Source organism: Rana temporaria, chromosome 8 (assembly GCF_905171775.1).
Source record: "Rana temporaria chromosome 8, aRanTem1.1, whole genome shotgun sequence".
NCBI classification, from domain to species: domain Eukaryota; kingdom Metazoa; phylum Chordata; class Amphibia; order Anura; family Ranidae; genus Rana; species Rana temporaria.
Genome location: NC_053496.1, coordinates 117,520,470 through 117,533,069, shown reverse-complemented (window position 1 = coordinate 117,533,069; position 12,600 = coordinate 117,520,470). Strand labels below are relative to the sequence as shown.

Sequence of the window (12,600 nt, the reverse complement as noted above, 5' to 3'; positions counted from 1 at the left end):
CCTCCTTGTACATAAGGTAACCCCTTCACCTCCCCCTTTTCCTTTCCAAAATGTATATATCTATATCCTGGATGATGGTATGCCCCCTTTAAGTGTCTATGTATTCCTTACCCTCAGAGGTTACATTCCAATATTGCCATTGTCATTAATCTGTAAATGAATGTGAAAATATCTCCTTTCTAAAAAAAATTAAACCTCCTAATAGTATGTTAGTATGTTTGATATGACCAACAATTTGTTAAATATATAACAAGTGACAAAATGCAAAAACATCAGTTGCAAAGATTTTATTGAGCAGGTTTATTTAATCATAGACAACAATTTCAGGATTTAACATTGTACAATGAGAGGAGTGTGGTTTATTTTGCAGAGAAGTAAATGAGTAGATCAGATTATAGGCACAAACATGGTGTCTTCATTTATCACAGGAGATATGTCCATGTCCATGGCCGTGGCATGGATCACAAGGCTCAGGACAACAGGGGACAACACAAGGGTTGCATGGATTGCATGGATCTGCCAAGAAAAAACCTTCATTAGTCATATATTACATCCTAACCCCTTCATGACCAGAGCCCACTGAAGCCTAAATGCTCAGAATCAGTTTAGCAGCATTAGTATGTGTTGGTTCTCTTGACCGTAACTCTAATTTGCCTACCGGAATAATTTTTATATTGTTTAAAAACCTATTACATGACCTGTTTTAATAATGCCAATGCCTCAATGCTTTACACCAGCGAGAATTATATACCTGAAAGGGTATGTGCCTCTACCGTGCAATGCACACAGCTGGAGTGAATTTTTATGGGTTAAAACAGGCAGTGAGGAGGTGACAAAACATCTCCTAGCATCCACCACCACTGCTCTTCAAGAGCCAAACTGTGTGTAAACAGGCACTTAGTCTCAGATCTGTGGCTGTGATAGGTCCCAGAATTGCCAGCAGTCACAGATGTGCAGGGCCACCATCAGGGGGGTACAGGCAGTACACCTGTAAGGGGCCCGGAGGGGAGGTCCCCAGGGGCCTGGATGGCAACCCCCTTTAAAAAAAAATATATATATATATGTATATATTTTTTTTTAGGGGTCCGGAGGTCCCCAGGGGCCTGGATGCCCCCAGGGCCTCAGATGGAAACCCCCCCTTTTTTTATTTATTTTTTATATAAAAAAATATATATATATTTATGTATATATATATATATATATATATATATATATATATATATATATATATATATATTTTTTTTTTTAGAGGTCCAGAGGTCCCCATGGGCCCGGAGGCCCCCAGGGCCCTTGGTGGCAACCTCCCTTTTTTAAAAAAAAAATTATAAAAAAAAAAAAAAAATTTTAATATATTTTTATTTTATTTTTTTATTAAAGGGACAATTCTTTTATTATTTTTTTAGGGGTCCAGAGGTCCCCTGGGGCTCGGAGATCCCCAGGGCCCTGGATGACAACCCCCCCTTTTTTTACACTTTTTTAATAAAAAAACAACATTTTTTTTATTAAAAAAAAAACATTTTTTTGTAAAAAAAACAACATTTTTTTTGTAAAAAAAAACAACATTTTTTTTATAAAAAAAAAAACTTTTGTATTATATATTTTTGTATTACTTTTATTTTTTTATATATATTTTTTTCTTTTTATTAAAGGGCCCAGAGGTCCCCAGGGCCCCGGATGGCTACCCCCTTTTTTTATATATATTTTTCTTTATTTCATCTTTTTTTTGTAAAGGGCCCCCCGCTTTTCAATTCGCGGCAGCCCCCCACTTCTCAATTCGCAGCAGCCCCCTGCTTCTCAATTTCAGGCGGCAGCACCCCCCCCCCCCCCCCCCGGTTCTCTGCTCCAGGTAAGGATAGCTTACCCCCCAGTGCTCTGCTCCATGGTAAGGATAGCTGAGGATCTTTATCTACAGACTGTAGATGAAGAGTGCATAAGCAACATATATGGTATTAGTAAATGCATATCATTAACAGAGGTTTGCAAAACAATTCATAACTCCTTGCTCCTTGCCAAGTCCTCTTGCCAAGTCCTCTTGGCAAGGAGTTCCAACCATCTTATTGTTAATCTCCATGTTGCATTATTGTGCCAGAACTACGGCGATATATATATTACCCGCTGTGTTGCGACTGGAAGGAAAAGGTTGCAGTATTGCTATTTGTATGAGAATTTGTATGACTTTTCATTTTTACCTACAGGTGGAATGGGGAGCATTTAATGTAGGTGTTAGAAGGGTAACATAAGTTTTTTAAGCACAAATAAGGGGGAAAATGTATAGTTTTCACATTTGATGTTCTGTTGGACAAAAACATGCTTAATTCTGTGCAGATTTTTACCATTATCATGTAAAATTATAAGTACATTTATAAGCCACCTGTAAAAGAAACAACAAATGTGCAATGTTTGTGATCTGTGAAGAATCACCTTTCTCAGTGATGGGAAGATTGGCTTACGGTATTTTAAAGTATGCACTCTTCATCTATTATTCTAAATACTCAAAACAATAATCTATTGCTCCTCTTACCTTGTTGTTGAACATGGACGGTGCCATGGTGATGATGGTGAGGATGTTGAGGCTTACATGCTGAAGAAATAAAAACATATATTAAAGAAGAATATCAGACAACTGATAAAATAACATTTAATGCTATCAGACAAATATCAAAACCCCAGGTAAATCTGCATAATTTATGTTTTCCCTGGATTTAATAATTTACTGCAACTGGAGCTCATCATATTTCTCTCAGTGGTATTACCATCACCATGACAGGATTGTCTTGTGCAACTTTTTTGCTCTTAGGAACAGGAAGGAAATCCGAAAACCTGACTTTACTTTCCCAGGGTTGAGGTGTATAGTAGACTTCAGTCAGATATTCTGCTCATCAGGTCATATATTTATTTCATATCAGACCTCTGCAATTGAATTCTTCTTCAAACTCTGTTTTACATGTTATGATATTGTAAGGCATGTAACCGAACATACAAAGTATAATCTAATGCCGCGTACACACCATCACTTTATGTGATGAAAAAAAACGACACTTTCTGTGAAGTAAAAAATGACGTTTTTGAAACTTCAATTTTCAAAGACGAAGTTGCCTACACACCATCGTTTTCTCACAATGATCTTGCAAAGTGAGGTTACGTTCCACCACGTTTTACCATTGAAGCTTGCTTCATAAGTAGCTTCTGGGCATGCGTGGATGAAAAAACATCTTAGAAAACGACGTTTTTTGCTACACACGGTCAATTTCTGTGAAGTAAAAAGTGCACTTTTGAAAAACGACACATAAAATTGAAACATGCTTCAATTTTTTTTGGTCGTTTTTTACAAGACATAAAACAACGTTTTCCCCCACACACAGTCAATTAAAGTGACGTTTTTAAAAACGTCATTTTTTTTCATCACATAAAGTGATGGTGTGTACGCGGCATTAGACTGTTTTTTCCTGGAGATAAAACATTTTGCTCAAAACTTGACACCAAATTTACCTTTACTTTTAATAGCTTGTTTGGGCCAACAGACGGAAGTTCCCAGTACTGCTGCAGGAACACAACGCTGTATACTGTATGCTGCTAATGCTAAATACAGCTTATACAGCTGGGCAAGCTAATTTGTGTATTTAAGATAAAAGTAAACCTACATTCAAGTTTTAAAAATAATACAAGTCCAGCTAAAATTAAATTACAGTTATTGATACAATAACTTATAACTGACACACATGTCTACCCAAACATCTTTAGCAGGAAGCTATAAGAAATAAATAATTTAACAGTGGAAGGAGTCCAAACAACATTTCTACATTTATTTATGTACAGTATAAACACAATGTAGTTTATAAACACAACACTTACGGTCTTGGCATGGATCCTTGCAGACTACTACGTTTTGGCAAGGGTTGCATGGATCTTGACATTGGATCTTCTGAGCAACACATTTTCCTTTGATTCCAGACATATCTGCTATTACGTTTTTTCCTTCTTGGAAAATTCAGAGGAGATTTTTCGGTTGTTTGAATAATGTATGATGGCACCTTTTTATATATACTGTAAGTGGAGGTGGAATTAGAACACATTGCACCACTGGCTGGTCATACCAGATTTAGAAAATGTTTCAACACTATCTTATCATTTACTAATTTCTTAGATCTTTATTCAGCACTTTGCTAATTATTTACCTACACTCTATGATTTCAACTTTTTAATTATTCTTTTTTTAAATTCCTTTTTAATTGTTTTATATACTGATGCACAGTTTTAATTGGGATTACGTACTAGAGTGCAGATTGAAAAAATGTAGTAATTTTTATATTACAGCATGTTGCTCATATTAAGACATGTGCAATATTACTCAAAAGATAAACATGTTTGCATATGGCGTATTGATTATTCAGAAGTACATCATTAGTTGTCCTTTGTTTACTCTATTCACATTCACTATTTAGTGCATATTCAGTTTGACACATCAAGGCACAGTCTAACAATCCACATTTTCAGAAGCAGGCTAGCCATGGCAATGTTTGTATCTCATCTTTATGACAAATGTATGGGACTGTATGCCGAAATATTATTATGTAATAATAATAATAATGACCAACAAACAACTGAGGTGAGGCAAACTTGGCCGCAGGCCTTTATTACTGGTATTTAATATAACGATCATATTTTATTACCATATATATCACCATAGGTAAATATAAATACAAAAACATCAGTTATTTATTCAAACAAACCAAACCATTCATCAACCCAGCCACTACGACTCGGGTTGGGATTAATGACTTATGAAATAACACCCCACTAGCCGGACTTGAAACAAGACCGGCCCAACCACCCCGCCTCGCGGCCAGCTCCACCATAGTCTGTAGGTCATTATTAAATAAATCCAGCCCAATCTAAGAGAGATGGACACCATCTGCTCTGAAAAAGCCCGGTATCCCACCTTCTAAGTCTACGTGGCGAAAAGAGATGGCTCCATTGGTGGGCATGAACTTCGCTATTGCTCTATTGATCCTTTTTTCTTACCTTCTCTAACGGGGAATTCAACCATACCAACCTAGGCGTGATTTCTGAAAACATCAAAATCACCCCAGGGAAGGATAACGAAAACTGAAACAAATCATACTTGATCTGGAAAATTAAATCAAGGGTCTTAACCTGCCCTATATCATTCCCGCCGAGGTGAGGAATCAATACCTCAATTATTGGCAAGGACTAGAACATACCACTCAAAACATCAAACAAATTACTCCATAACATACCCCTCCTGGCATGCCAACTAACGTTTACCAAAGATGGGTCAAAATTCAAGCTTCCGGAATATATTCTTCGCAAAGCTCTCCTTTCGGCCCAGAAAATGAACGAATGTCTGACCTGAAATCAAATTAACAATAAGGACGAATATATAGCTTGTAAGCATCCGATCGCCATCTACCAATGCGTTTGATGTTACTTACTCATAACCCTATCCTGGCCGCCTCAGTGGCGGCCCCCATACGGAAGAAATGGGATAAGAGAGACAATTTGTCTATACCCAGAAAAACCAAACATTTCTGGAAAACTGCGTTAAACTGATAAATGGACAATAAAAAATTGCTCCCCCCCACCGATCTTACTTGTAGAAACTTTCCAACTAAACTAACCAGGCAAATAGGTGAACTTGGATATGCATGCAATTTTACCCAGGTGCCCTTACCAAGACTGTCCGTCCTTGATTTCTGGATGAATATTGAAAGGTTGGGTTCTTCAAAAAAAAAAAAACACTTGTGACAAAAGAATGCCAGATCCAGATTTGTATTTGGAGAAATCAACTTGGATATCCTAAATGCTCCAAAAATAAAAGAGAAAAATAAATAAATAAATAAATAAAACGCTCTGAATAGAACAGCCTCATAACGCAAAAAACAGACCGACTCAACCGCTGAACAAAGCTTGGTAAGGATAGCTGGGGTGATAGCAGATCTAACATCTGGGTGTTTAGTGTTTTTTCTATAACCCTTGAGCGCCTGAACTACGGAAAAGAAAGCCGAGCAAGGAGGCTGGTTGTTCATTTTGCTAAAAAAAAAAAAAAGATACCTGCCAAAGTTTTGCCAACTTGAGACCATAACAGGGCCTTGGCCATTAACCCATTCAAAAAGGACAAGACTAACCACTCGGAAAAGCAGAATGCTGCTCATTTAGAGAATCTAAATGGGACAACCACAGTAACCAAGCTGACGAGTAAGCTGCAAGAGTAGACAGGGCAATGGATTGCCTAATATTGGCCTGGACCAGTTCTAAACCAAATCCCAGAGGTGTGCAGGACACTGGATCCCATTCTCCTCTGCAGCTGGGAATAGCAGCTTGAATTTCTGCATCTGCAAACATGAAAGAGAGTCTGCAATGTCATTTAACTTACCGGGCAAATATCGGTTACCGGATTAGTGAAATAACAGGAGGTGATCTAGACGATAAGCAGTTTATCGCAAAAAGGACTCCTTTGTTGTCCATGCTGAACAGGATCCTTCTATTCCTAAAATACTCACCCCATATCTCCAAAGCAACCACGATAGGGAATAGTTACAGGAGTACAATATTCCTCATAAGCCCTTTGCTTCTCCAAATCGGATGCCACACCGAAGCATGGTTCTCCATACCTCTGCAAAACCCACAGAGCCTGCTGCATCGGTAAACAGCGAAAAATCCCAGTCGGCCACAAACAAGCTTGAAAAATCGCTCGATCCGTTAAAATTCTCAAGGAACTGTGACCACACTAAAAGATCCTCCCTAATTACCGCGGTGGACCTGATATGCGAGGTGGGTGTTTTAAAACCTGAGATGGCCAGGTAAAGACACCTGGAGAATATCCGACCAACGGGGAGGACTCTGAATGCAAAAGCCAGCAACCCTAGTAACTTTTGTATTTCTTTCAAAGTGGCTTTCTTTTTTCTAATTATTGTATAAAGATTCTCTTTTAATTGAGCAATTGTGTCTGCCGGTAATTCGAATTCCATAGCTGAAGTGTCTATATTGATCCCCAAGAAAACCAACCTCCTTGTGGGGGCTGTTGTTTTCTCTTGTGCCAAAGGAATTTTAAAAGATGCACAGATTTCAAGGAACGATTTCAGGACATCCGAACAATCCGCAAGAGAACTACCCAAAAAAAAAAAAAAAAGGAAATCATCCAAGTAATGTAATAAACAGGATGACCCAGAGTGCTCTTTAACCACTCACTCGAGGAACGTGGCAAATGCCTCAAAATAGGGGCATGAGAGTGAGCAACCCATCGGGAGGCATCGGTCAAAGAAAAAGAACCCATCAAAAAAGAAGCCTAAGGAGTTAAAAGATAAAGGATTAATGTGAAATAAATTACGCCCAAACCATTAGATACTCTTTTACCTTCTAACAAAACCAACATGCCAATGAGGGAATTTAAGGCTAGAGATGAGAATCACCCAGCCCACTAATAAAATTCTGCTCATAGGCATAATGCCTGATACAAACCCTAAAATGCCCAAGGACAACTGAATCACATAAACAGTATATACATTTCTGATAAGGTGGTTCTGAAAAGATACTGTGTCTAAAAATCCATCCTGGCAAACTCTATACCGACACCAGGAAATAAATGTGGAGCAAGGCAGAACTGTGATTCAGCAGATAAAGGGACATGATACCATCAAACTGAAAGACCAGGGGGATCACTTTCCCCATGCTCAATGGACTCTGGCTTTGAGAACAAACTTCCTTCCAGGCAACAGTGTTTTGAAAGGCAGATTTCTGCAGCACTGTAGCAGAAATGCAATGTGATTTAGTGAAAGAAAATCAGAGCCCTATACTGAATTGAGAGGAGGAGGAGCATTGGAGGATGCAGATCTCTGTGGCAGAGCCTCAGAGGAGATCATGTAACTACACCAAAAGCCTTCCAATGCTTCACTATTGAATCTTCATGCTGCTTATCAAGAAAATACATTTGAGATGAAACAAGAAGAGTATGACCAGGGACTTACAAGCTCCTGACCAAAGCAGAGAACAAAAATATTAATGTCAGATTTGACTAAAAGGGTATCTGATCAAATGATCTAATCACAAAAAAGAGCTTGATATACTGTAGATTTAGGTATATCAATGAGAATAGGCTATCACCAATTAGATCAATAAAGAACATGAACCCTTAGGAACTGACAAATTATTAAACTCATTGGTTTTCTTTAGGAATCCCAGCTAAAGGTGATAACCTAAATAAACACTATCATGTCTACATGTCATGTTCTGTGACACACTGTGAACTGTATGTGTACTGCTCTTTAACTTTTCTTAATAAAACTTGGGGAAATATATGTAGAAACACAACATCAGGCAACTCATTCACAGATGTAAAACGTACAGCCCTAAACAGCCTAATGCCCCGTACACACCATCACTTTATGTGATGGAAAAAAACGACATTTTCTGTGAAGTAAAAAATGACGTTTTTGAAACTTCAATTTTCAAAGACGAAGTTGCCTACACACCATCGTTTTTCAATTCATGCTTCAATTTTTTTTGGTCGTTTTTTAGAAGACATAAAACGACGTTTTCCCCCACACACGGTCAATTAAAGTGACGTTTTTAAAAACGTCATTTTTTTCATCACATAAAGTGATGGTGTGTACGGGGCATAATTCCTGTGAAGAAAGTAAATAAAACCCTAAAAAAAAAAAAAAAACAATGATGATAAGCTGACTGATCAGCCTGTTTGGCACATGTGTAATTTTCACACAATCTCCACTAATAACCCTGACATGCTGTATACTGCACAGGAGCACTAACCATCCTAGCACAGTACTGTACCTGCAATAACTGCAGCAAATGAAAACACAATGAAGACATTTCACAGGTCAGAAGTGTGATAAGTAAACTATAAATGAAAGCACTAGAGAGCTAAGAGTGAACAGGAAGGGGGTGACTAAAGGCTGACAGACAGCACACTGAGCAGGGAAGACACTGACACAGGTGACTGAAGCAGACAGAACAGAATGAAGTGTGTGTACATTCCCAGCCCTCAGAGCCTTCACTCACCCCTAGTATGTGGTGATGATGATGATGATCCTGTTGGAGAGGTGTTGATCAGTGCCACAAATCAGTGTCCATCAGTGCTGCTGATCAGTGCTGCCATTCAGTGCCAATTGGTGCTAACAATCTAGGCTACCTATCAGTGGACAACAGTGCAGCCTATCGGTGCCAATCAGTGCTGCCAATCAGTGCCCATCACTGCTGCCAATCAGTACCACCTATCAGTGTTAATCAGGGGCACCTATTAGTGCCCATCAATGCTGCCAATCAATAACATAATACAAATAGTAGAACCCTCTAATGTATGGAAATCTTATTAAACTTCCTTATTACCACAAAACTGGTCTCTGTGATACGCAACTTCACATTTAATTCAAACTGAAAACAAGACATAACAAATTTAACTTAGCAGGAATGGTGGAAACCCCTTTTCAGATAATTGCAATACAAATTACCGTATTTATCGGCGTATAACATGCATCCTTACTTTAAGAGGGAAGTTTCAGGAAAAAACTTCCCACAGCCCCCTGCGTATAACATGCATGCACAGTTCACCCTCTATTTTCAGGGTAAAAAAGGTGAGTGTTATATGCCAATAAATACAGTAACTTCAAGTGCAACAACTTTTTAGTTGGGAGGTTCACACCATTATAACACTTAACTGAATTTTTTTTATTTTTAGATTGTTGCACTTAATTCTATATGTTTTAGTCACTATTATAATGTGAGTTTTTGCACTTTTAATTTTCCACCGCCCCTAGTAATTACATGTCTTTATAGACTATGCTTTGTGCACTGGTGCACAGTCATGTTGGAACATGAAAGGGCCATCCCCAAACTGTTACCACAAAGTTGAGAGCATGAAGTTGTCCAAAATGTCTTGGTATGCAGACACCATAAGGATTCCCTACAGTGGAACTAAGGGGCCAACACCAACCCCTGAAGAACAACATCACACCATAATTCCCCCTCTGTCAAATGATTTGGACCACTGCACAAAGCACGCAACCCAATAAAGCACCTTTGGGGTGAATTAGAGCAGAGACTATGAGCCAGGCCTTTTCATCCAACATCAGTGCCTGACTTCACAAATGTGCTTCTGAAAAAAATGGTCAAACATTCCCATAGACACACTCCTAAACCTTGTGGACAGCCTTCCCAGAATAGTTGAAGCTGTTATAGTTGCAATGGGTGGGTCAACTCAATATTGGACCCTACGGACTAAGACTGGGATGCCATTAAAGTGCATGTGCTTGTAAATATATATAAAATGCACATTGGGGAAAGGGTAACAAACACTGGGGACTTTCAAATGGTGCTAGTAAATACGATAACACAAATAATATAAAAAAGTAGAAAAATGTATGTATTGGAAAACAATCAATATAAAAACCATCCGATAAATATGAGTTATAGCTCCAAACATGAGCTTAAAGGAACCTGTTGCAAAAGTTGCTCTACATGTTTTGCTCAAATTGAGCTTCTTCAGGAGCTTGAACAGGTAGTGCTACAGGTCCAAAGGAAAAATACACAGGATGGAACAGAGATTAGAAAATCTATATGTATAGGTACAAATTAAACAATACAATGCAGTACATATAATTGGGGGGGGGATAATAAATACATATAATAATTGATATAGATATAGTAAGTTCACATACATTAAAATTGCATAATCCTGGCACAGACAACTTACCATAGAAGACCAGACCAAATTAAAAAATATATGAAAGCATAATGGGAAATGGAAGAGCCAAGCCGCACACGTCGTCGTCAGTAAATTGGGACCATAAATCAAGAAATCTCGACACTCAATCACGAGCCATAGTAAGAAAGAGCCTAATATAGACAAAAAGTATATGTTTTAAACACAATCGGGTCAATCCTCTAGAATGTTAAGCAAATGTACACCCAAGGTACATTCGCTTTGTAGTCAAGGAACATAACATGACGCTTCGGCATCATGGCAGCTTGTCCTGCTAGCGTGTTTGCGCATGCGCGGGACTTCTGCACCCATTGGCTGACGCGCAACCTACGGGTGGGGATTCATGCTGCTATCACATGTCCGCATCTGTGACGTCAGACGCCGGCGTGATTGTATTTAAGAGCGCAGCTTCAGCCGTGACATTTGGCATAACCCTTTTGAAATGGAGCCATTTGAGGGCTCAGCTCCTCCAACGTTGGAAACCTGGTTAATGTTGGGACTCTTCACCACAGGTAATTCCTTTGTGAGATATCCCATTTTTTGATTCAGTGCTATATAGTTCACCATTGAATGGGGTTATTAACACTTAGAGGTTTGACCCCTTCGTATGGCGCTATTTTTGTATACTTTCTTTACATCCCTTTTCTATGATTTTTTACAGATAATTGCACTGCTTGTGCACATTAGGCACCCAGTAATTTCTGGATGTATGGCATCTTTCCAAACCTGGAATTCACTTTAAAAAAATGTCACAGCCACTAAGGGCCCTTTCACACGGGCGGATCAGTAATGATCCGCTCCGTGTGTCCGCAAAAGCTCAGCGGGGATCCTCCGTAAAATCCCCGCTGAGCTGGCAGCTGACAGGCGGTCCCCGCACACTGTGCAGGGACCGCCCTGTCTTTCCTTCGCTCTCCCCTATGGGGGATCGGATGAACACGGACCGTATGTCCGTGTTCATCCGATCAGATCCGGCAGACGGAAGAAAAATAGGATTTTCTTCCATCCGCAAATGCGGATCTTTGCGGAGGCGGACGATTACGGGTGTCAGCGGATGGTCATACGCAGACACCCGTAATCACATAGGGACCAATGTATGTCCCGTTTTGATCCGCAACGGATGGATGAAAATGCGGACATACGGTTTGCACGTGTGAAAGGGCCCTAGGTTGTGCTTTTGGAAACTTATTGGTTCCACATTTCACTATCTAAGCAAGGTATGTTCCTTGACTACAAAGCGAATGTACCTTGGGTGTACATTTGCTTAACATTCTAGAGGATTGATCCGATTGTGTTTAAAACATATACTTTTTGTCTATATTAGGCTCTTTCTTACTATGGCTCGTGATTGAGTGTCGAGATTTCTTGATTTAGGGTCCCAATTTACTGACGGCGACGTGTGCGGCTTGGCTCTTCCATTTCCCATTATGCTTTCATATATTTTTTAATTTGGTCCAGGCTTCTATGGTAAGTTGTCTGTGCCAGGATTATGCACTTTTAATGTATGTGAACTTACTATATCTATATCAATTATTATTATTTCCCCCAATTATATGTACTGCATTGTATTGTTTAATTTGTACCTATACATATAGATTTACTAATCTCTGTTCCATCCTGTGTATTTTTCTTTTGGACCTGTAGCACTACCTGTTCAAGCTCCTGAAGAAGCTCAATTCGAGCGAAACATGTAGAGCAACTTTTGCAATAGGTTCCTTTAAGCTCATGTTTGGAGCTATAGCTTATATTTATCGGATGGTTTTTATATTGATTATATAATAGGTAGAGATAGCGCTAATATCAACTAGTGCTGATTGATACAATGTGGTGAGTGATAATCATTCAAATCCAGTGAATAGTGTAAATAT

General features: G+C 38.9%; 1 protein-coding gene across 1 annotated transcript; it reads right to left on the bottom strand.

Annotated features, from left to right (window-relative positions):
• Nucleotides 1-335: 335 nt before the first annotated feature.
• LOC120908995 (outer dense fiber protein 1-like) lies at nucleotides 336-4,160 on the bottom strand. The gene is made up of 3 exons (XM_040320569.1): nucleotides 3,853-4,160; nucleotides 2,522-2,581; nucleotides 336-516 (listed from the first exon to the last, which is right to left on the bottom strand). The coding sequence occupies exons 1-3, from the start codon at nucleotides 3,953-3,955 to the stop codon at nucleotides 416-418; spliced, it is 264 nt and encodes an 87-aa protein (XP_040176503.1). The 5' UTR covers nucleotides 3,956-4,160; the 3' UTR covers nucleotides 336-415.
• Between the last annotated feature and the right edge of the window lie 8,440 nt (nucleotides 4,161-12,600).

What these genes read in the sequence shown, in the direction of transcription:
- LOC120908995 (XM_040320569.1), bottom strand. Translation starts at nt 3,955, where the DNA reads ATGTCTGGAATCAAAGGAAAATGTGTTGCTCAGAAGATCCAATGTCAA. An exon ending in CAAGGATCCATGCCAAGACC is followed by an intron (nt 2,582 to 3,852) that starts GTAAGTGTTGTG and finishes TTATTTCTTCAG; the next exon opens with CATGTAAGCCTCAACATCCT. An exon ending in CGTCCATGTTCAACAACAAG is followed by an intron (nt 517 to 2,521) that starts GTAAGAGGAGCA and finishes TTTTCTTGGCAG; the next exon opens with ATCCATGCAATCCATGCAAC.